The 24,878-nt window shown below is 38.4% G+C and overlaps 1 protein-coding gene across 1 annotated transcript in view; it reads right to left on the reverse strand.

The window, feature by feature from the left end:
• Window positions 1-24,878, reverse strand: part of LOC124625777 (histone-lysine N-methyltransferase SETDB1-like) — a 284,740-nt gene that overhangs the window by 117,528 nt on the left and 142,334 nt on the right. The window contains exons 10-15 of the mRNA XM_047149218.1: window positions 23,721-23,920; window positions 22,269-22,474; window positions 22,106-22,172; window positions 20,454-20,590; window positions 17,194-17,339; window positions 932-1,127 (exon numbers count right to left, since the gene is read on the reverse strand). Coding sequence (XP_047005174.1) covers window positions 932-1,127; window positions 17,194-17,339; window positions 20,454-20,590; window positions 22,106-22,172; window positions 22,269-22,474; window positions 23,721-23,920 — 952 coding nt within the window. The remainder of the gene's footprint in view (window positions 1-931; window positions 1,128-17,193; window positions 17,340-20,453; window positions 20,591-22,105; window positions 22,173-22,268; window positions 22,475-23,720; window positions 23,921-24,878) is intronic.

Below are 24,878 nucleotides of genomic sequence, written 5' to 3' on the forward strand. Positions count from 1 at the left end.
CTAACCTCCGTTGTTCTTCCGGTTATCAAACAATTCACAGGAGACGGGTATTGGAGGAAAAAAATTGTCATGTAACAAGGATTTTCTGGTGTAAAACAAATCTTAACTGTGTAATTAATTAAGAGCTGGTGTCTATGGACCATTCATTAAACATGGAATATCTGCCCCAAATAGAGGCTATTGAGAGGACTCGTGCAGAAAGCTCCATTCACGAAGGACCTAGTAGGCTTATAACGGAAGGTGTTGCTGACCTGTAAGAGAGACAGCTATAGTCTAATAGGGTTAAAATCGATTTGTCAATCTGCTCCCCAATAAGTGTTATCAACCAAGATTACGGAGTTTAATTTCTGCATACAGTTTATCTTTAGCTGCTTTACTGATGGTAACAATGTTGATTTGCCGTCAAGTAGGAGCTATAAAAAGCAAAGGTTGTCTATCACTTTTAGCCATTTATTATCCAGATATAATTCCCTGTGTGAGTGAGCACATCAAATTCTGCTGATGTGCACAATATGTGATTTTGTAGACAAAGAACTATACCCGAGTCTTCTGAAAGACAGTTTGAAGACGATGTTCTGCTGAGTGTAGCGACATAGAACTAAGGTACAGACAAAAGTTGTTGGAATCCGCCCATGGGCTACCCATGCTACTGTAAGTTGATTGTTTTGCGTTGTTGAGTTATTTACACACACACACACACACACACACACACACACACACACACACACACGCGCGCGCGCGCGCGCGCGCGCACGCACGCACATTAAAACTATTTCAGTGCACCTGCCTTGTTTACACACCCAAATACTATTCAACACCTGCCCAGTAGAGTAAACAATTTAGTCATACCATTCTTTCTGACCAAGAAGTTTCCCATGTTGTATCAACCAGCACAATAATGATTTGTGTGAAATACACACAAAGGGCTCACCTTAATTTCACTGAAGCCTTTTTCTAACACAAACTCAGCACAACAATGGACCCAGAAATCAAAGTCAAAGAGGTCAACTCCCATCTTTGAACGCACGGATCGTAGATACCGGTGAAGTTCTTCCATTGTGCGGATTCGTCTTCCACATGGACTGCGGTAAGCAACAGAGCGACGTCCACGGCCTTTGACAATTTCCCTGCAGCAATTGTGCCCAAAATGTAAGTTGTTAGAAACAATGAAATACATTATTTTGCAATGAATAACTGGTGTGTAATTTACAGATATGAAATTTCATGTTTTTCATTGTTTCTTAAGAGTACAATTTACAATCGCTACAAGAAAAGTACACATAAATAATAATACAACTAAAAACTATTCTCCATTTTAACAAGTATTCAGAGTAAGCATCAGTAATAAGATTGTCAGTGATATGCTCTAACATTAAAGTTATACATATTTTTCAAGGACCTGGTAAGATCATTAGAAAAAAGATAAATTTTTCAGTTCTTTTTCTGTTTTATTACAAATCATCTCAGATTATAATTACAATATTAAGGAAACTATGAATTTACTCTCATTCCTAACATTTTAACCAGGCATGAGCGAGATCGGGTATGTCATACCCGAGGTGTTTTGAATCGCTGATTATTGAATATCATTGTTGCCACACAAATGTTGCTGTCACAGTAGCTTGGTGATATTGGAGAGGGGGGCCAAGATGCACTGTTGAGTTTATAGTTGCACCAACGTCACAGGGAGAGACGTGTGCACGTCACACCCAAACTTGTAGTCGGTGTTACATTTTTGAGCTGTCAGCAAGTTTATGGGATATGTAGTTATTTATAGTATTCTTTGATTTATTTTTAGATTTTATATTTCTCAAGATGTCTTATGAAGAAAATTAATGTCGGCTACAAGAACTACTAGAAGAAATTTCAGAAAACTGCTCAAATTCTGGTTCCTGTGACTCCGAGAGGAGTGAAGAAGAGATTGACAAAAGTTTTTCAAAGAAATGAAGAAAGTGATTTGAAGCAAGAGGGTATTTTGGATTATTCAGAAGGGCCAAATTCTGTGTTGGCGACTCCTAGTTAGTCACCTGAGGTACATGGGATTTTTTTTATACAGCCAAAGATCGTACAAAATGGATGAAGGATTGTCCTAGGCGAAGTGGTTGTATTGGTTCAGAGAATATTATTACCATTTCTCCATGAGTAAAAGGTGCTGCAAAACATGCCAAAACAGAGAGTGAATGTTGGAGTTTTTTTATAACAAACAGTATGTTGAAAACCATACTTACACACACAAATAATAATCACATAAGGAATATCAGAGGAAAATATCCAAAAAATAAAGAGCAGTACCACATGAATAACGCAACTTTGGAGGATTTGAACCGCTCAAACAGACAAAAACATGAACGATTTGTGGCGTATACATGATACTGGAGTTACAATCTTTTGGACTACAATGTCATTGCTGAGAATAACTGACAATCTGGCTGCTATAAGAGATATTTTTGATAATTTTGTTGAAAATATTCAATAACAATATACACTGTCTGAGAACCTTACTATTGATATGACGATGTTATCTTTCTGAGGGAGGTGTCCTTTCCATGTATACATGCCAAACAAATCAGCCAAATACGGCATAAAAATGTATGCTCTTGTAATGCGAAGACATTCCATATCCTCAAACTGGAAGTTTACTCGGGAACAACCACCAGGACCTTACCAGCTTAGTAATAAAGCATATGATATCGTAAACTGTTTAGTGCAGCCAATAACAAAAACAAATAGCAATTTGACGTTCGATAATTGGTTTACTAGTTACCCCCTTATGATCCACCTCTTGAAAGAACATTCATTGACTTCTGTCTGCATAGTCCATAAAAACAAGACAAGTGTAACAGAGATTTTCAAAAATGGAACAGAAGTATATAGTTCTCGATTTGGGTTCCAGAATAACATTACATTGGTGTCCTAGGTACCCAAAAAAATTAAGTTGTGCTGGTTATGTCAACTTTACACCATGATAAAAACAGACCAATCGACAGGTGGTAAGAAAACTGGAAATGATTACTATTACAATGTAACTAATGTTGGTGTCGATGTCGCAGATGAACTCAGTGCCACTTATGATGTTGCCTGCAACAGCAAACGCTGGCCTATGACAATTTTTTATGCCATACTCAATATGGCTGCCATAAATGCCATCACAGTCTAAAGAGAAAATAACAAAGGTGACAAAACACACATGAAGCACCGAGATTTCATTTGTAATTTAGATTTGAATCTGATAAATGACAGTCTTCGCATTAGACAAGAAAACATATGTCTTCCAAGGCTAATTCAAAAGAGGATTGCTGATCACTACATCGCCAGTCTTCGCCCACCGCCCCCCCCCCCCCCCTCCAAAAAGGACAGGTAGATATGTCAGGTGCGGTGACTGTACTGGGGGAAAAATTGTTGGCCAAAGTGTGGGAAGCCAATATGTACGGAGCATGCGACTTTTATGTGCGGAAAATGTGCTAATTTGTAGGTGTAATGTTGGTGCTGAGCTAATTTATCTCGGAAGACCTTTCATTTTCTTTTACCGTTTTATAATTAGAAGATAATGTCATAGTGTTAATTTATCACAGAAACTGTAATTTTGTTCAAATTTTGTTTGAGAAAAATGTTAAACATTTGAAACTTGTACTTTTTCTGAGAAAATTTAGACGCTTCATTATTTCACAAAAAAAAGTTTTATATCCTAAACATAGTGTTTTACTTACTCATCTTGTTTACTAAATGCCTTTATTAATATCCCAAGTAAAAAAAAAATTTAACACATGATTGCAGTATCAAAAATTCATCATCAGAGTTTCGGGTATCTCATACCCACCTCACAGCTGGTGTAACAATTTCTCACTTCAATCACACTAGGTTAAATATATTCATTGTGACATGCAACAATATAATCTTGACAAGAACAGAATTTTTTGGAAGACTTCACATGGAATAGTGGAGTATGAAAAGTAAGTGTGTGACAATGGAATGGCTTGCACAATGGTTAGCACACTGGACTTGCATTCGGGAGCACGGCGGAGGTTAAATTAGATTAGCGTATCAATGAGGAGAAGAGATACTGAATCAAACTGTGAAGAAGTAAGCATTACAGCACAACTTGTCTAACAGAAGGGATAGGTTGACAGGACACATCCTGCACATCAAGGAATTGACGATGTGGTAATGGAGGGAATTGAGTGGGGGGGGGGGGGGGGGGGGGGATATTATTCTCCGTTAATTTGTTATATACATCAAAATAGTTTCAAATCTGATGTCATGGAAGAGACATCGATTTGTCTCCCATAAAAAATACGACTTTTGCAGTGTCTTGGTGGAGGACATTACACTCAGCAGGAGACAGTGGACAAATTTGTTTGCAAAAAATTTGTGGGCGAAACTAATACTCATAAATATAAGAGTTACCAAAAGGAAAATGCACTTTGACAACAGTAAAGTTATAAGGCTATGTAATACTTATCCTGAGGAGGCAAAACGCTAATTGTACCAATAAACACATTTAAATGTAGGAAAAAAAAATCTGTTGTGAAATGAAATGAGCATATGGCATTTTTGGCTGGGAGGCCCCATCCGGGGAAGTTTGGCCACGAAGTGCAAGTCTTATTACAGTCGTCGCCACATTGGGCGACTTGCGTGTCAGTGATGAGAATGAAATGATGATGATGATGATGATGAGGAGGAGGAGGAGGAGGAGGACTACACAACACCCAGTACACGATCGAAGAAAATCTCCAACCCGGCTGGGAATCGAACCCGGAGCCCACTTGCACGGGAGGCAAGCATGTTACCATCCAGCTACACAGGCGGACTCTGCTGTGAAAATAAAGGGAGACAAAATTTTTTTCTAAGCTCTCTCAAGCTGGAGTTCGACTGATCCGCCCACCCTTTCCAGCTCTCCCTATTTCCTCCTTGTACAAAGAACCTAAACAGCTACAAAATCTATGAATAGGCTTTTTTCCGTTTTTCTTTTTCTACTTTTAAATTTATCCATCAGCAGTATTGGATATAAGAATGTGGTTTGTCAACCTCACTATGTGTGACAAAGAAATAATTACAATGTCAAGAGAGCTGCAAAAACTTGTTGGTCTTTGACAATGCAATCAGAAAATGAGTAGAGAACACCACTGACCAACTAAAGCACAGAAGTAACACCTAGAACAGTGTTGAAATGGCTGCTTAATTAAGAGCTGACTGCACAAAGACTACGGAGGAAGACCAATTACTCCAGCTATGTCAAAGATCAATCACACTAATCTGCAAAGGACTGGGAAAATGGCAGCTACATTTTACAGCTTTAAAATTTGATTAATCAATACTGTACAGCACATTTTCCTGAATTTATTGTTTAATGATGTGTCATGTGTTCCCTGCAGGCCTCCTACACTGCTCCACTTTCTCATTTTCGCTGACATCTATGTTCCCATGTACCCAGCAAAGTGGAACACACAACCCCTGCTGATTTAGAAGGAGAAATGAGAGGTGTATTGTTTCAATCATTTCTCTGCTGTGTACATTTGCTGCACTGCTTGTAGGATACTCAGGGACTCAAAAACTCAATGACGAACTTTTTGCTCCAATGATGCCTCATCTGCCCCTGTACCTTCAAGACCCCCTTGCAGCTCTGCACTCGATTTAGATTATTCACTGGGAAGAAGATTCTTGAGGGCATAGTAAGGGTAAAGAACTGAACAGCTATCTATGGAACTCCCCTAATTTCAAACGTCAGTGTTTACTACACTAAAATGTTATGAAAAAAAGACTTGTATGTTAAATCTGGAAAGCACTCCTTCTTAAAAATTGTCAAATCTCAAATAATTATTATTACTAGATGTATTAAACAGTTGGCATATGTTTGTTGATATTAAGTGTATTCTTAAACTGTTTTCGGTGAGAGAGAGAGAGAGAGAGAGAGAGAGAGAGGGTGGGGGGGGGGAGCATTATTGTCAGATGTAGTGAAATTTGAGACAGACTATAGTTTTATTTTCTGCTCCTTTGTTTATCTACTTTCGTGTGGCTGTACTGCTGTGAGGATAAAATGAGAACACTGAGATAAAGAAGATTTAATAACAAAGAACCAATGCCGAAGACACTGTGATCATTTGATTCCGATACTAGTCAATTCCTAGAGAATCAGTGATTCTTGGACTGGTGGAATCGGGATTGGCACATGACTCATTCCAAATTAAAATCATTATGTATACATTTTTTTACTGTAATTTTTTCGCAGTAGTATCACGGTATAAGTAAAAATACCATCTGCAGGCTACTTATTTTAATATAAACTATTCTTTATTTCAGGAATTACTTTCAAACTATAGTTTAGTTTTTTTTTTTTTTTATTATATACTACCCCAAGAACTGACCTCATTAAAAATGTATAGTTACATTTACAGTTCAATTTATTTTCCCCAATCACTACAGAAGCAGAGTTGCAAAATACCTTTTCCAGTACAAAATATCAGTTAATCTTTTCTATAAGTGCCACTTGTCAATTAATCTTTAAAATGCATAAATGCCTGGGCATTTATGAATTTTGGCCATTTGCCCATGTGTTTATCTAATAAATACCCAGGCATTTTACATCACTAATCATATCCATCTCAAATGGCAGTCTTTACGGTACTCAAAGGGTCATGTTACAGATTTTTACTGAAAAGTCGCTCCTTTAGTTGGTGAGCAACAGCATGGTACGTAGATTTCTATGGAATTAAAATACGGCTGGCACACTATAAGGAACCTGTGACTGATGTTAACTGACAGCTCAATGGCATCAGCACAGAAGTTTAGAACAGTGCTGGTCTGCAGAGGGTCAGCCTATTTCCCTCATGGTGCATCACATACAACACTTCTGCAGACATAGTAAACAATGTACAATGAGGTGACAAAAGTATTGGGATAGTGTTAGTAGTATGTGCACAAGGTACAAAAAGGCATTGCACTGGAGCAGCTGTAATTTGTACTCAGGTGATTCACTTGAAAAGATTTCCAATGTGATTATGGTTGCAAGATGAGAATTAATAGACTTTGGAGCTACACTATGTGATCAAAAGTATCCGGACACCCGGCTGAAACTGATTTTACAAGTTCGTGGTGCCCTCCATCGGTAATGCTGGAATTCAATATGGCGTTGGCCTTGATGACAGCTTCCACTTTTGCAGGCATACGTTCAGTCAAGTGCTGGAAGGTTTCTTGGGGAATGGCAGCCCATTCTTCACAGACTGCTGCACTGAAGAGAGGTATTGACGACGGTCGGTGAGGCCTGGCACGAAGTCGGCATTCCAAAATCCCAAAGGTTTCCTATAGGATTCAGATCAGGACTCTGTGCAGGCCACACCCCCACAGGTTGTGCATTATGAACAGGTGCTCAATTGTGTTGAAACATGCAATCACCATCCCCGAATGCTTAAAACATCAATATAGGCCTGTGCTGTGATAGTGCCATGCAAAACAACTAGGGGTGCAAGTCCCCTCATGAGAAACACGACCGCAACATAACACCACCGCCTTCGAATTTTACTGTTGGCACTACACATGCTGGCAGATGACATTCACCATACCCACACCCTGCCATCGGATCACCACACTATGTACTATGATTTGTCACTCCACACAACATTTTTCCACTGTTTAATTGACCAATGTTTACACTCCTTACACCAAGCAAGGCGTCGTTTGGCATTTTCCGGCGTGTTATGTGGCTCATGAGCAGCCGCTCAAACATGAAATCCAAGTTTTCTCACATCCCGCCTAACTGTCATTGTACTTGCAGTGGATCCAGTGGATCCTGATGCAGTTTGGGATTCCTGTGTGATGGTCTGGATAGATGTCTGTCTATTACACATTACACCCCTCTTCAACTGTTGGCGGTCTCAGTCAGTCAACAGACGAGGTCGGCCTGTACGCTTTTGTGCTGTACATGTTTCCACTTCACTATCACATTGGAAACAGTGGACCTAGGGATGTTTAGGAGTGTGGAAATCTCGCGTACAGACATATGAAACAAATGACACCCAACCACCTGATCACGTTCGAAGCCTGTGAGCTCAGTGGAGCACCTTATTCTGCTCTCTCCCGATGTCTAATGACTACTGAGGTCACTGAGATGGAGTACCGGACAGTAGGTGGCAGCACAATTCACCTAATATGAAAAACATATGTTTTGGGGGTGTCCAGATACTTTTGATCACATAGTGTAGATGCAAGGGACATTCCACTTTGGAAATCGTTAAGCAATTCAATATTCTGGGATCCACAGTGTCAAGAGTGTGCTAAGAATACCACATTTCATGCATTACCTCTTACTCGGACAGCACCATGGCCAATGGCCTTAACTTAATGACCAAGAGCTGAGGCATTTGCAAAGCATCATCAGTGCTAGCAGACTAGTGATACTGCATGAAATAACCATAGAATTCAATGGGGGGCATACGACGAATGTACCCATTAGGACAGCGTGGTGAAATGTGGTGTTAGTGGGCTACAGCAGCAGACTCTTCTGTGTCATGACCATATTGGCTGGACTCTAGATGACTGGAAAACTGACCTGGTCAGACAAGTCTGGATTTCAGCTGGTAACAGCTCAGTGTGCTGCACATCCCTCGATTGTCAACAAGGCACAGTGCAAGCTGGTGGAGGTGGTTCCGTAATACTGGTGAGGGCTGAGTTTACGTGGAATGGACAAGGTCCTCTGGATGCTTTGACCACCTGGAGACCATTTGTAGCCATTCATGGAGGTGATGATGTTCCCAAACAATGACTGAATTTTTATGGATGGCAATGAACCGTGCCACTGAGTCACAATTATTCGCAACCAGTTTGAAGAACATTGTGGACAGTTCGAGTGAATGGTTTGCCCAACCAGATTGCCTGACATGAATCCCATCGAACTTATATGGGATGTAATTGAGAGGCCAATTAGTGCATCAAATCCTGCACCAGTAACACTTTCGCAATTATGGATGGCTACAGAAGCAGCGCACCTCAATATTTCCGCATGAAACTTCCAATGACTTGTTGAGTCCATCCACAAAAGCTGCTGCACTACACTGGGCAAAAGAAGGTCTGACACAATATTAGCGTATATCACCACATGGTTGAAGAGCATTTAAGGGCTAGCTAAAAAAGTTTTTCTGGGGTGATAAAATTTCTGGGGGTGAATTTGTTTCTGGAGGGGAAACTTAAAATAAATTTTGATTTCTAGATGGGGAGGTTGATTTTTTTCCACGAGGGGACTATTTATCCTCCTATTCACCCCATTACATGTAGAGTGTGGGGTGTAAGGACAAACAGACACAAATTTATGTGCTTCTAGAGATTGGGATGCATCTACAATAGGAAGTATACAAGGGTGGGGGTGCAAATATAATAGGAAGTATCCCAGTGTCCTAAACATTAATGACATGTTATGACATATTGCACGTCATGAAAGATGTGATGTTGCATGACATGATGGCATGCGTCATGTTACACAATATGACATCATGGATCACGTTACTTTACTTGACACAATGCATTACATTACATGAGATAGGTACTAATACCAACAAGCAAAATAAGTGTGATATGTCAAGATGTTTTGATTTACATGTCTCTGAAGCCACCAGGTAAGTCGAAAAGCTAGTTCCCTTCTTTTACATCCGTAACTCTCCCCAGGACATATCTGCCTTTTTGTGTTATGATAGGAACATTTTTCATAGTGATCATCATCATCATCATCATCATCATCATCATCATCTTTAAGAAGTGCCTCTTATCTTCAGTTCAGGAAATTAGAAACAGAATGCGAATGGTTAAAACGAATACACACTTAATTGTCAGCTGAAACTGATGAGTGGTTGTGGCACAGCTGGAGGACGTATAAAAGACAGAGGGGTCATTCACAAACAACTAACACCGGACAATGTAACATCACAAACTTTTACACAAAATTTACCCAAGGTAATATAACTATGCCAGGCACCTCTGGATAATATATCAATAATCATACAAAGATCATAATGTGTAATTAGTATAAACATCAATGAAACAAGGCCACCACTCTCTTTTCCTCTTTACTCTCTTGCCATTGCGCTTCTTTCTCTTGGTTAGCTTGATTCCTGTTCCATAATTAATACTGCAGATTTAATGAAATGGTCATAGGAGATCTTTCTTGAACTGCAACTTAATTATTTGCAACTGGAACTGTTATGAGTAATCAGAATAACCATTGCATGCATTTGAATATTGTCTGTTTCATGTAGAGGATCTTTTGTTTTATATCAGGCATCAAATTTTTGCTGGGTGGAATAGTGTAAGTTGACTTTTATTTCCTTAAATATAGTGTTAAAGAGTAACCCTATAGTGTTAAAGAGTAACCCTGTTTCATTTAGAGTCCGCCTCCGTAGTGTAGCGGTAGCGTTACCGCCTACCACCGATGGGGCCCGGGTTCGATTCCCAGCAGAGGACTGGGTGTTGTGTGTCCTTCATCATTTTCATCATCATTGACTCGCAAGTCACCGAAGTGGCGTCACCTAAAAAGGACTTGCAATACGGTGCCCGAACTCCCTCAAATGGGGCCTCCCGGCCAACAATGCCATACAATCATTTCATTTCATTTAGAAACCTGTCGTTCCTTTACAGTTCCATAATTTTGTGTGTTTCCTTAAATACAGAAGCATTTCTTTTGGTTACTATAGTTCGAGTGTGCCATTTAATGCACCATAGTCCTTAGTTTGTGAAATACAATAGAACCTACAATCATTTCAACATTACAAAATCCGATAATTTAATACCAATTTCCACAAGGAATCATTTAAATTCACGCTCAGTAGCAAATTTTACCAAAGATTTGCTTTCCAAGCCAAAACTGTAGGCCATTGCAACTCTCAGAAGAAATTGCATTAAATTTTCCAAAGTCCAGAAGTAAGTCAGCCATTTAGTGAAAGCAGCCCCAGTTTCTTTTAACGTTGCCGCTATTGTTTTTCATTTTAAAATAAAAAAGATAGAACCAAAAATTGTCTTCCATATTAATTCCAAGTACAATAATTAAATCCCAATTAACGGGTGGTGTGTTAAAACAAAACTTCCAAGTGACAACTTAATACTATTAATAGCAGCGACAAAGACTGTTGTACTTAAAATACTACTCTGAGGGACACAAGTCACATGTCATTAGCTAGAGAAGACATTGGCAATTAAATGTTTAAAATAATGTAAGGAGAGGAAGGACCATATAAAGATGGTGTCATATTCATATTCATGTAGTTGTCCAATTGTGCTATGTATCCACTGTAGTATCATATGTCTTTGTGAAAGGGATAAAAGCTACAGGGGTCAAAATAAATGTTGCACATTGCCGAAACACAATGTTAAATGTTGTGATCCAGACATACATTGTATCTATTATCATCATCATCATCGTCGTCACTGTTCTTATTATTAGTATTATTATTATTATTATTATTATTTCTTTACTTTCTCAGACGTTAAGTCTGGTTAAAAATGGGACGTGACGCGGACCTTGATCAAGCGTCACTTCCTTTTAACTGTACGGTATATGTTATATTGCATTTAGGAACTTTCGGGTAATTGAACATGTATCAATAATTACGGATTTCTGTAATTGTATATATAAGTTTGGATGTAGCTGTATTGTATTGATGTACTGGTGGATATTGTGTGGTATGACTCCTGTAGTTGATAGTATAATTGGTATAATGTCAACTTTATTCTGATGCCACATGTCCTTGACTTCCTCAGCCAGTTGGATGTATTTTTCAATTTTTTCTCCTGTTTTCTTTTGTATATTTGTTGTATTGGGTATGGATATTTCGATTAGTTGTGTTAATTTCTTCTTTTTATTGGTGAGTATGATGTCAGGTTTGTTATGTGGTGTTGTTTTATCTGTTGTAATGGTTCTGTTCCAGTATAATTTGTATTCATCATTCTCCAGTACATTTTGTGGTGCATACTTGTATGTGGGAACGTGTTGTTTTATAAGTTTATGTTGTAAGGCAAGCTGTTGATGTATTATTTTTGCCTCATTGTCATGTCTTCTGGGGTATTCTGTATTTGCTAGTATTGTACATCCACTTGTGATGTGATCTACTGTTTCTATTTGTTGTTTGCAAAGTCTGCATTTATCTGTTGTGGTATTGGGATCTTTAATAATATGCTTGCTGTAATATCTGGTGTTTATTGTTTGATCCTGTATTGCAATCATGAATCCTTCCGTCTCACTGTATATATTGCCTTTTCTTAGCCATGTGTTGGATGCGTCTTGATCGATGTGTGGCTGTGTTAGATGATACGGGTGCTTGCCATGTAGTGTTTTCTTTTTCCAATTTACTTTCTTCGTATCTGTTGATGTTACATGATCTAAAGGGTTGTAAAGGTGGTTATGAAATTGCAGTGGTGAAGCCGATGTATTTATATGAGCGATTGCTTTGTGTATTTTGCTAGTTTCTGCTCGTTCTAGAAAGAATTTTCTTAAATTGTCTACCTGTCCATAATGTAGGTTTTTTATGTCGATGAATCCCCTTCCTCCTTCCTTTCTGCTTAATGTGAATCTTTCTGTTGCTGAATGTATGTGATGTATTCTATATTTGTGGCATTGTGAACGTGTAAGTGTATTGAGTGCTTCTAGGTCTGTGTTACTCCATTTCACTACTCCAAATGAGTAGGTCAATATTGGTATAGCAGAAGTATTTATAGCTTTTGCCTTGTTTCTTGCTGTCAATTCTGTTTTCAGTATTTTTGTTAGCCTTTGTCTATATTTTTCTTCTTTTCTTCTTTAATATTTGTATTATCTATTCCTATTTTTTGTCTGTATCCTAGATATTTATAGGCATCTGTTTTTTCCATCGCTTCTATGGAGTCACTGTGGTTATTCTATACGTAATCTTTTTGTTTAGTGTGTTTTCCCTTGACTATGCTATTTTTCTTACATTTGTCTGTTCCAAAAGCCATATTTATATCATTGCTGAATACTTCTGTTATCTTTAGTAATTGGTTGAGTTGTTGATTGGTTGCTGCCAGTAGTTTTAGATCATCCATGTATAGCAAATGTGTGATTTCGTGTGGGTATGTTCCAGTAATATTATATCCATAATTTGTATTATTTAGCATGTTGGATAGTGGGTTCAGAGCAAGACAGAACCAGAAAGGACTTAATGAGTCTCCTTGGTATATTCCACGCTTAATCTGTATTGGCTGTGATGTGATGTTATCTGAATTTGTTTGAATATTAAGTGTGGTTTTCCAGTTTTTCATTACTATGTTTAGAAACTGTATCAATTTAGGATCTAGTTTGTATATTTCCAATATCTGTAGTAACCATGAGTGGGGTACACTATCAAAGGCTTTTTGGTAATCAATGTATGCGTAGTGTAGCGACCTTTGTTTAGTTTTAGCTTGATATGTCACCTCTGTATCTATTATCAGTTGCTCTTTACATCCCCGTGTTCCTTTGCAGCAGACTTTTTGTTCTTCATTTATAATTTTGTTCTGTGTTGTATGTGTCATTAATTTCTGTGTAATGACTGAAGTTAATATTTTGTAGATTGTTGGTAGGCATGTTATGGGGCGATATTTAGCTGGGTTTGCTGTGTCTGCTTGATCTTTAGGTTTCAGATAGGTTACTCCATGTGCAAGTGTATCAGGGAATGTGTATGGGCCTGCAATGTAACTGTTAAATAATTTATATATAAAAACAAAGATGAGGTGACTTACCGAACGAAGGCGCTGGCAGGTCGATAGACACACAAACAAACACAAACATACACACAAAATTCAAGCTTTCGCAACAAACTGTTGCCTCATCAGGAAAGAGGGAAGGAGAGGGAAAGACGAAAGGAAGTGGGTTTTAAGGGAGAGGGTAAGGAGTCATTCCAATCCCGGGAGCGGAAAGACTTACCTTAGGGGGAAAAAAGGACAGGTATACACTCGCACACACACACACACACACACACACACACACACACACACACACACACACACACACACATATCCATCCACACATACAGACACAAGCATGTCTGCCTAGTGTGTATATTTAGTGTAGTGAGTGCTCCTATATAAACCAGTAGTTGTAACTCTTCCATAGTTGTATTTTCATTTATTTTGTTGTGTATGATTGTGTTGATAGTTTTTATTGTTGTTTCGACTTGTGGGTTATTTGGCGGTCTATGCAAGAATGGTCTGATGTCTGTATTTGTGTCTTTGTATTCTATATATGTCAGCTGAAATTTCTCTTCTATATCTAACACGTGTGTCTCTTCGTGTTCTATTTGTGCTTGTTCTGGTGGCTGTCTTAAGATTTCGTTTTCCTCTGATTGTTTAATTGATGCGTGTTGGTCTTTGTTTGTTTGCTCTGGGATGTTTGAGTCCATTACTGTATTTTCTTCTTCTTCTGATTGCACATTATTTTGTTCCAGTATTTGTTGTACTTGTTGTTTGATGTTTTCTAATTCTGACTGGGGTATCCTGTTATTTTTTATTATTACACGGATCTGATCAGCTAGTCGTTGTTCTTATTATTATTATTATTATTATGGTTATTATTATTACAGTACTTGTGCTGTGTGTCATTAGGACAGTTGTGTTGCTTCAGGATGGTTCAGACAACGATGAAGTACTAGCAGAGGCTCTGTATAGTCACACTAATTGTGCAGGGAAAGAGGTGGGTGGACAATGCGGTGTTTCTTGTTGTGAGTCGTAATGATGTCACTAGAGTCTGCAACAAGTTCCTAGCAACAGGATCAGTTAAGGATCGTCACAGAAGTGGCCGCAAAAGAAAGTGAATCGGGCTGAAGGACTGATATCTGCGTATAACAGAAAGCAGAAATTCTCAACATAATGCTACATGTATAGGATGGCAGTTCCAAACAGTTACAGGAGGGCAAGTGTCAACACCAATGATAAGAAATAGGCTCTGTGAGCAGGGATTACATGCCAGATGACCTCTCAAGGTTCTTCCTCTAAGTCGGGCTGAGAGAGGGACTTGTGTCACATGGGCATGAAACCACTCTTTGTGGACTAGGCAGCAGTGGAACACTGCTCTTTTCAATGAGTCTGCACCCTGACAATACTGATATTCATTGTGAAAGCAACAATGACAACACTTACCCTCTAACTGTATTGTAGATCATCACAGTTATCAAACCAGTTCAGTTACACTTTGTGGTGGAATCATGTACGGCTTCAGGACACCCCTCATACCAATACAAGGGAGGATGACTGGTATGACATCCTTGCGTATCCATGCACAGTGTGGCTCCATTTGGGGTTGGATTCACACTGCTGGACGACAATACACACTTCTATCATCACAGTCTTGTGAACACCTTCCATGTGGAGCACAGAAGCAGTCGTATAGAATGGCTTACATATTCTCCGCATCTCAACTGCATTGAGAATGTCTGGGTCATGGTAAAACTAATGGTTTGCAGTCATCCTTTCCTAGCAGAGATCTTACAAGGTTATCACAGAGGCCACTGTGGAGGAATGGAACAACATCCCACAGACTTATCTGGACAATCTGGTAAAGAGTATGCCTAACTGCATTCAAAAATGTCTCCAATTACAAAGACGGCCAATTGGTTCAAAGCTATGTGTTATGCAAAATGACAGTGAGAAGAAACTGTAGTGTCTGAGGTGGAATATTTAGCAAGGTATTGTTTTTGGTTGTGTTTATCAAGTGGAAATATGATTTATCTTCTTTAATTTTGTTTTCTTATAACTGTAGTCGACAGAAGAAAAACAGTTACATTTCCTATTAATTCCAGTATTGACAATACAGCAATAAGCAACATTTATTTTGAACACTGTATTATGTGATGCCTGCACAGGAGAGCCAGTTGTTTAGATACATTATTCCAAAAGATAAAAGCCTCGATTTTCAACCAAACGCAATCTACAGTGCCTCAGTTCTTGGGGAGATGTGCCTGTAAATATCTAAATCAAGCTGATTTTCTCATATGTTCACTGCAGCCCAAAAGCACTCGGCCAAATCATGTAAGCAGATTGCTTCAAATCAAATTAATAAACGATAATTCTTTGACACAAAGAACTGTTTATGGATGCTGAAAGATTACAGAGTGAACACCAGCAATTCTTTCAAGTGGACTTTTAATTACAGTGTGGTGAATGAGGTTCTGTGGATTTCCTGCATATGGGATTTTTTATGTGACGCAAAGTTTCGATGAGGAACACACAATAGCAGGCACTTAAGGGGTAAGAATCTGCAAACACGCACCCCCGTTGAGAAAACGTTTGGAGCCTTGCATTAGAAACAAAATAATTCATATTAGCTGAATATGTTACGAGACATTAATCATTTCAGGAGAGTAAAGAGCTAGGGGATTTACATGGGTGAATTAAGGGGCCTGGTTCCAGTAAGTGATTTAGTAAGTTTGTGTTTTGATTTTTTGGCAGCTAGTCGCTGGATAATGGAAGCTTTGGAGCTTGGATTATTTCGCAAGTCCATCGCCACTTAGAAATTTTCAGTGAGTGGGATCGTAGAGGAACTGTAACGTTTTAAAGGAAGTGTGCTAATATGGAAGTGCATTAGTACACATTAACAGCATGAACAATTAATCATGAATTGCAAGCAATACTTTGAGTCTGCTTTGAATGAATTTCACTGTCTGCTAAAGTTTATTGAAATAACTACACCACAACTGCAGTTGTGTTTTGGTGAATATAAAACTGAAGTTCAAAAGCATTTATTGTGCCACATTCCTCGTTAGTTACAAAAGAAGTCCAACTACATTTTCTGATTTAAATCATAATGAACAAGTCTGCAAGAAATTACAAACATGTAATCTTTTTGATAGGAACTGTCTTGCAGCAGTGTGCAATCAGTCACTAGAATACATCAGACAAGCAAAGATCAGGTAAATCCTGATTGTGTATTTACACTCCCTCTGGACGTACTTGTATCTAAGAGTCGTAGCTAACAATGCATGTGTGCATTAGAGTCAAAATTCAAAATGATAAACATAGTTTAAAAGTATCACTTGAAATATCGACTCCTGAAGGATATAGCAGGTCTGGGGAGGTAGTGGCTCTTGGTATAGAAAAGAGCATCTCCAACTGCTAGTATCACAGTGATCAGTTGAAATAAAACAAGTCACTCCCATTTTAACTCCTTTTGTTAAGTCTTACACCGTACTCCAAACTGTAGTAAAAAATATTCTAAACAAATTACACACTCACCTGTACCATCCACAAAGCAATGGAATTGCAAGAGGATTTTGTCCTTTCAGAGCTTCTGGATCGTACGGGACCCATGAAATGCAACTTGGTGAACACTGATGAGGTCTGAAGTACTTTGGTCTATAGTTTGTATCCAATTGTAAATACTGAAACACGGACCACAAGAAAGATCACGACAATGCGCCTTTCAAAAACAATGCCAAACCATATGTTCGAAAGACAGGTAATGTGAAAGCATCAACAATATAAATTCTTACAATAAAATATAGACTTATCTCAATAAGACTGTTACTACTGTTCCAACTAAAATATACTTACTAGCCCAGTGTACTGGAACGGAACAAACTATTTATAAATGCTGAAGAGTAACTCAGGAAAAACAACAGCATATAAGATGATAAACTGAGCCACAGGGGAACGGAGAACTTACCAGAAATAAGAGTTGTACCACAGGTGCGATACACATTACAAAATGCTCATAAGAGTTAATCAGGCATAAAATGAAATAATGGAATAAGTGAAGGTAACATATAGTTGATGCACTAAGTTGTTGATAGACATACAAACAAGAATAAGAAAGTTACTAAGTTTCTGCACAAATCCTTCTTCAGAGCTAACAAGAGATCCTCATTCCTTCACAGCCTCTACACCATCTATCCCATCCGCTTCACCTGGTCCTCCTCAGCCCAGCTCATCACTTTACTAGACATTGACCACTGTTTCTCTGACAGCTCTACACAAACCATCAACAGCACCATCATTTTGATAGCTGCCATACCAACCACATTAAAAATGTCATGATACAATCTGGTCACCTGCAGTGATGCGCGCGCACACACACACACACACACACACACACACACACACACACACACACACCAGGTTGCAATAATTGAGTCGCATTCTCCACCAGGATTTGGACTATGTTTCATCATACCGAAAACGAGTAACATTCTATCGATAGTTCTTCCCATCCATCTCGAAGTCGTATTCTATCAACACACACAATCTACAAAATACCATTGTCCATACTTAAAAATCTCTTGTACATGGGTCAAATCCCTGAGGAAGAGCTAGCTGTAAGACCCACCCAGTGCACCCCACTTAGCACAAGCTAGTCCAGTCCTGTCACAGGCATATATTGTGGCACAAGAGACAGTGTCACTTCTCAAAGCACTCATATGATATAACCAATCTGTTGTAACATCTGCAGTAAATTTTATGCTGACAGTTGTCCATCCAGATGAATGGCCACTGCCCAACTGTGGCCATGAACAGAGCTGACTACCCAGGGCAGAACATGCTGCCGAGGCCAACATCGTTGATTTCATTGGCTGCTTCAGAACCCAGGCACATGGATCCTTACCACCCTTTCTCTGAATTACACAGATGAGACTTCTACTCACAGGGCGTCCTTCAATTGGCCTTGCGTGACATCCCTCAATTCCATAATCTTCCTGCCCCCTTTCTGCCAAGTCCTACCTCATGACAATAACTTGACTCATCTTACGTTCACACCCTCTTTCCACAGTCTCCTCCTTTCTTCTTTCATTGTTCCATTGTGGCCTCCCAATACAGACCTCCACTTCATTGTGTACTTAGCGTAACTCCTCCTGCCTGTGGCCAGAATGAGCTCAGTGGTGATATGTTACTATCGTGTGCACATGGATCCTCTCCCTCTTACTCATTAGCCATCAAATCTCCCCCCCCCCCCCCAAAAAAAAAAAAAAAATCCCTCACACACTACTCCACCTGACACAACCCTTCACGCCAGCTGGTCTGTAGCACTGGCACAATACAGTCAGCTGGAACAATGTACATATGCAGGCGAGTCTTCTACTAGCTCTAAAAGCAGGATTTGTCCAAAAGCTTAGCAACATTATCAGTGTTGTTTATGTGACTATGTGGTGAGTTACTACCTTTACTCCTTCTATTACACTATGCCAAGGTATAAAAATAGCTCTGAAATATGTTTGGAATTGACTTTTATTAAAGTTCTTTTAAATTCTTTTTTTCATAGTTTGATCTGCACTTTGTATTATCATAATTTGTTATTAATGGATATGATTCCATCTCACGAACTCTTCTCTCTAGTTCTATCTTTATATTTCTTTTATCCTTTCTTCCTCTTCAACGGTGGAAGTGCTTTTGCAGTCCCATACTTCCTTATTCTTATTACACAGCCACAAATTTGTAGTTTACAAACACACCAGGAATGTCAAACGCAGCTCCTTAACATTCCTCATTTTTACAGTTATTTATCAGGTTGATAGTTCTCATGAGCTTCAATTGTATTACAAAATGGATTTCTGAGCCTCCAACAAGACAACAAGTCTATTTTTCTGTAGAATATTTTAATGAGTGTGATGCCATTTTTGGTGGGTGCTGTAAGCAATGATTTCCAATGTTCTTGCTATCTGGAGTCAGAATCGCCTGTTCTCCACTCTTGTGTTCAGCAAAACATGTGTTTTCATAACTATTTCAAATAAAATTAAATAAAAAGAAAATAGATGTGGTGCCACACTTTGCTGCTTAACATCCAATCTAGATTTTCAGTCATCTTAATTTTCATCAACTCCTTATCATACTGTCCCTGAAACCTGGAGCCTGCACCATAATATCGGTCTTGTAATCCTTCATTTTATGATTGTACTCGACTATTCCATGTAGTTCATAGTGACAGCTGACTTTCTTGTTGCTTCAGTTAGGTCATTCTTGCATCACTCCTCAACTGCTCTAATAGTCTATCCATACCACTCACATTCCACATCGGCATAGGAAATGAGGGGGGGATATTATTCTTAATATTATATCATTGCCATTTCATCTGTTGATTGGAATGACAGATGTTGGGTGCTATGTCTGTGTACAAGACAATTTATTTCTCAAAAGACAGAGTAACCTTAGAGCAGATACACCATCATTTCTCAATCTCTCTTTCACAGACATTGTTGATTTCTTTCTCAATATTTCTTCAGTTTGCTGATCTGATTAGTCATTCCTTTGAAACACTATCTGCAGATGCTGACATTATTTGATATGACTCTATTAATCACACAAAAAATTCTACAGTCCAATGTACCCATCAAGTTGTATCACACAGTTACCCTTATTACTACAGCACATACACAACACCATACAATTAAAACATATTCCTAAATATATAAACTGTCACACTATTAAACAATAATGAAATAAATAGTTTTGCATGAAATGTGAACATGTACTATTAACATATGTGACTTATACATCAAACTAACCTCAATACGGCCAAACTCTGGTTCTGTCTCTTGTGTCTTCACACGACTGCTTTCATCAGTATAGTTCTCCGACTGTCTTGTGGTGCTCTTTCTAGCTACTGCACGAGGTGGTAGGGAAGACTTACTATCATCATCTCCTGTAGTAACAAGAAAACAGATGGTCTTCAACTAACCATGGGCCTTATTGTGGTGGGGTGATGTGTGTCTGAAGGAAGGAGGATTAAGGCTTAACATCCCATCAACAAGGTAATTAGATACAGAACACAAGCTCAGAACAGAGAAGTAGAGGGGAGGAAATCAGCCACACCATTTCGAAGGAATCATCTCACTATGTGTCCTATGAGAGCTATAAAAATCACAGGAAACATAAATCTCAAAGGCTGGATGTGGATCTGAGCTACCATCCTCTTGAATATGTATCAAGTCTCTTACCACTGCAGCATCTCGCTCAGTGTGTGTGAACAATACAGGTCACAATACTATGGGCACAACCGTGTCAGGAGGATATCTGTGGAGAGACCACAGAGGCACTTTTCAGTAGCTGCAGGTGCAACAGAATGGATGTGTGACGGATGTGGCCTTGTAATAGTAGCTAAAATGGGCATCCTATGTTGCTACTGCAAATGACTGAAAAAAAGACCAAACTAAATCTGTTACATTCTAAGAAAAATGCAGCTCTACTGCACCATTTAATGATGGTGGCAGTCTTTGAAGTAGAATTTTTCTTTATTTATGAAACACTGTGTTGAATGTTAAACCCCTTGATCAAGTGAGTGTGTTAAATAATTTCAAAAGAAAAATAGATAGAATAAAGTCAGATGTGTGGGAATTAGAGAAGTGTACTGACAAGGATTTCTGGCCAGGTGAGTGCAGGGTTAATACACAAAAAAAGTAGCCACTCAACTACCGCTGACTGATGTGTGGCACAATAGAAACATGCAACAGAAGACAGTAATTACGCTAGCTTTCTAGCTCTTGCTCTTTCTCTAGCAAAAGTACACATACTCACATGTGTAGCATATGTATGGTCAATTAAATGGCACAAAAAATTGCTAATTTTTGAACAACTAGTGTGCGTTGCAAAGATTTGAAGTGTACCAAAAACTAAAAATTACACCAAGGAAATCATCAACAAGATCCTGTGGTGAGTCAGTGGAAACTTGGGTTAATATTCAACTCTCATTATGTGAAACAACACGAGATTTTAATTGCGTTCCTTTCAAACATATTGGAAATTTGTTGTGAACTTTCCACAGTGAGGTACCTACCAGCTGCGAACGTTGGGACTTGTGTAACTGACTTCAGATAGAATTTAATTACATTTTGATGTAAATCATATGATTCTAAATTTAAAGTTAAATTTAGTTTTTAATCTTGAAAGATTAAGAACTGACATACTGAAAAATTTTATACTTAATGAGACAACAATAGACAGTTTTGAAAATTGGTGGTTTCTTCTTTTCTCCACACATTACTGTCCTTCAATTCCTTTACTTGTCAAGTATAGCTCAGTCTCACTGTAGGTAACAAATCAGGTTTGCAGTTCTATTTCCTTAAATTTAATTTAAGATCCACTTTGATCAAATATGTTGAAAGGACAGCATATCAGCTGAATCATACAACATGCCACCTGTACACAAGAAAATACTTACTGCTTAAATCCTCAGTCTTGTTATCGTCAACTTCTGTGCGTGTATATTCCACATATGGCATATTTCTCTGTGAATAGAGCAGAAAAAGAGATAATTGAACTTTTAAATCACAGACCAGGGAAGGCTTAAGCATAAGACATACAGTATATGACTGAGTTTTTACTTTCTTGAGAGACGCAGTGCCAAGACCTCTATGACGCCGTAAGGTATCTGTCCCCCCATGCATACGCCGTGCATGTGAAAGTTCCACAAACAATGGTGAAAGTCTTGCTGAGCCACGGTAAATCCATTCTGTACGGGAATCAGCATCAAATCGCATTTTCACTAAGGAACAGTCCAGCTCCTGCACTCGAGCCACCCACCACTTCCCTGAAACATGTATTAATAATTACAATTAACAGGACTGAGATTTCCCCCTTAACAATAGTGCTTACTGATACTAACTTTTCAATAATTTAAGATTCATGTTCTGCACCTTGATTTAGTGTAAGAATGCCAACATAGTTAAAAATGTATGTAAGGAAACCACAGTATAACATTAGATTGTTTTAATTTTTCATTTGAACACAGATTGTCATTGTTACGGGAACTGCAACAGTACTATTCAATACAACAACAAATTATATAACATTAAGTTTATCACGTTGAATGAGTTCCCAATACACTGCATAGTGATTTAGATATTCCGGTACTGCTATGTGGCAGTTATTTTGATTGAAATAACTAACATGGAAACTTAACTATTGCCCATAACCATTAAGAGTTAGTGATTACGAAGATAGTGACACCCACAGTTCCCACTGTCAGGCTGGTTTTAATTACTTAAAATCAATTTCTACCTATAACAAGGACATGTTGTTCACATGTTTTTATCATTCATGTGGGCAGTTTTAATCTAATTCATCAAATTTTCTCATAGCCAAAGATTATTTTTACTTTTTTTAGCAAAAATTAAAAAAAAAAGGGTAGTAAAATACTTAAACTCTGAATGGTGATTCACTTGCCTGTCAACTACTCAAGGTATCAGCAATGCTTTGCTTATTAAAAATACTGTTACATAAGATTTAAGTAGCCTCTTTAACATACTTCTGTAAAGATCTGGAACTTGGGCAATTTGGTGCCAAGTAATGACTGAAACAATATTTGCTATCTGTGTCCAGTAATCTATTAATGGTACTAATAAAGTTTAATCGATTTAAATTGGATCTGGCATTAAACTTTCATGAAAAATTTCTACTGAAAGTAACCGCGTACCAAATCAAGGCAAAAATGTAAATTTCAAAAATCCCCCCCCCCCCCCAAAAAAAATAACCTGAGTAATAATCCTAAGATGCCTCGGTCTTATATAAAGTCAGTAAGGGGATTGAAATCATCTATTCAGTTATTCAGTGACCTTACTGTCACTGAAATGGAAGACAACAGAGAAGGCTGGAAATACTTAATTCAACCTCCAGAAATTGTTTCACTGCAGAACATCGTAGTATGGTTTCTCCTTTTAATTACTGCATCACTTACTCAACAGATTTATGACAATTTATACTGCAGTTGAAGATAATTTACAAATTCTGTCAATATGTGAATTGTTTACAGTGTTATTACAGCAACATGAACTCACCATTCCACTCAGTCTTGACAATTTGCTCTACCTGTAGTTTTACCATAGGTCTTTCAGGATACTGCTCCAGATAGTTACGGATAAATGACCTTGACTCTGGATGCATGTCCTCCCACACATACCGTGAAGATTCACAAACAACTAAAATTTTTTCATGTGGTATGTACTGGGCATATCCATCATCAAAAAATACAAGGTACCTGCACAAATATAGCTCCAATTTTATGTTACATTCTGAAAGATTCACACATCAATGACAGAAGATACTAGATTACAACACCAAATAACACATTAATGGAAAGTGGTAGACTGAAGACAAGTAACAGTAGGAAAATGTTACCACCACTCACCATAAAAAGCAAGCATAGAGCAACAGACAGGTGTATATGTAGAAGGATAGCCGCCCAGTTTTCAAACTCCTCTCCTTTGTCGAGGAGCATGCATACAGTACAGAGTAATACTATAACACTCTACTAATAGACAAGAACTAAATTTAATACATTATTAAATCAGACAGCATATTTTACAAGTGGACTTTAAGGTACCTGCAGGGTGTCATACAATTAAATTCTCAGATGTTTGAGTTCCTTTACTTCAGGCCAGCAGGCCCAGAGAAGTGCAACATTACAGTTAAGGCTATCCATCTGCTTCTGTGTTCTGCTGTCAGTCTCCAGTTCTCCAAAACTCCACGCTGCAGCAAATCTCTTCCTATGTCTTCCCACTCACCTGTTGCATTATAGGATCAAGCCCATTGCAGTTTTGGCCATAACATTTCATCGATTATCACTATATGTCCAGCCCATTGAAGTCTTTTGCTTTTCATAGCTCAACAATGTTAAACTTCTTGTACATCTCCTAGTTCAATATTGTGGCACATTCTCCATTCCAGTAGTCGGTTCCCAGTGTCTTTCTCTCAAATGTAAGCAGTCACTCAAGGCCTTGCTTCTGTGTACTCCATGCTTGGCAACCATATAGCACCACTGGCATTATTAATGTTTTATACAATCTTAGTTGTAGTTGTTGAGATATGTTTTTAGATTATAATATAGGGTTTAGAGAGTAACAGCATCTGTTTCCCATCTGCAGTCATGTCTTAAGCTCACCTTCAGTTGATGTTACTTCAGTAAAAATTGATCCATGTCGTTTGGTCACTTTCAC

Source organism: Schistocerca americana, chromosome 8 (genome assembly GCF_021461395.2).
Source record: "Schistocerca americana isolate TAMUIC-IGC-003095 chromosome 8, iqSchAmer2.1, whole genome shotgun sequence".
NCBI classification, from domain to species: Eukaryota; Metazoa; Arthropoda; class Insecta; order Orthoptera; family Acrididae; genus Schistocerca; species Schistocerca americana.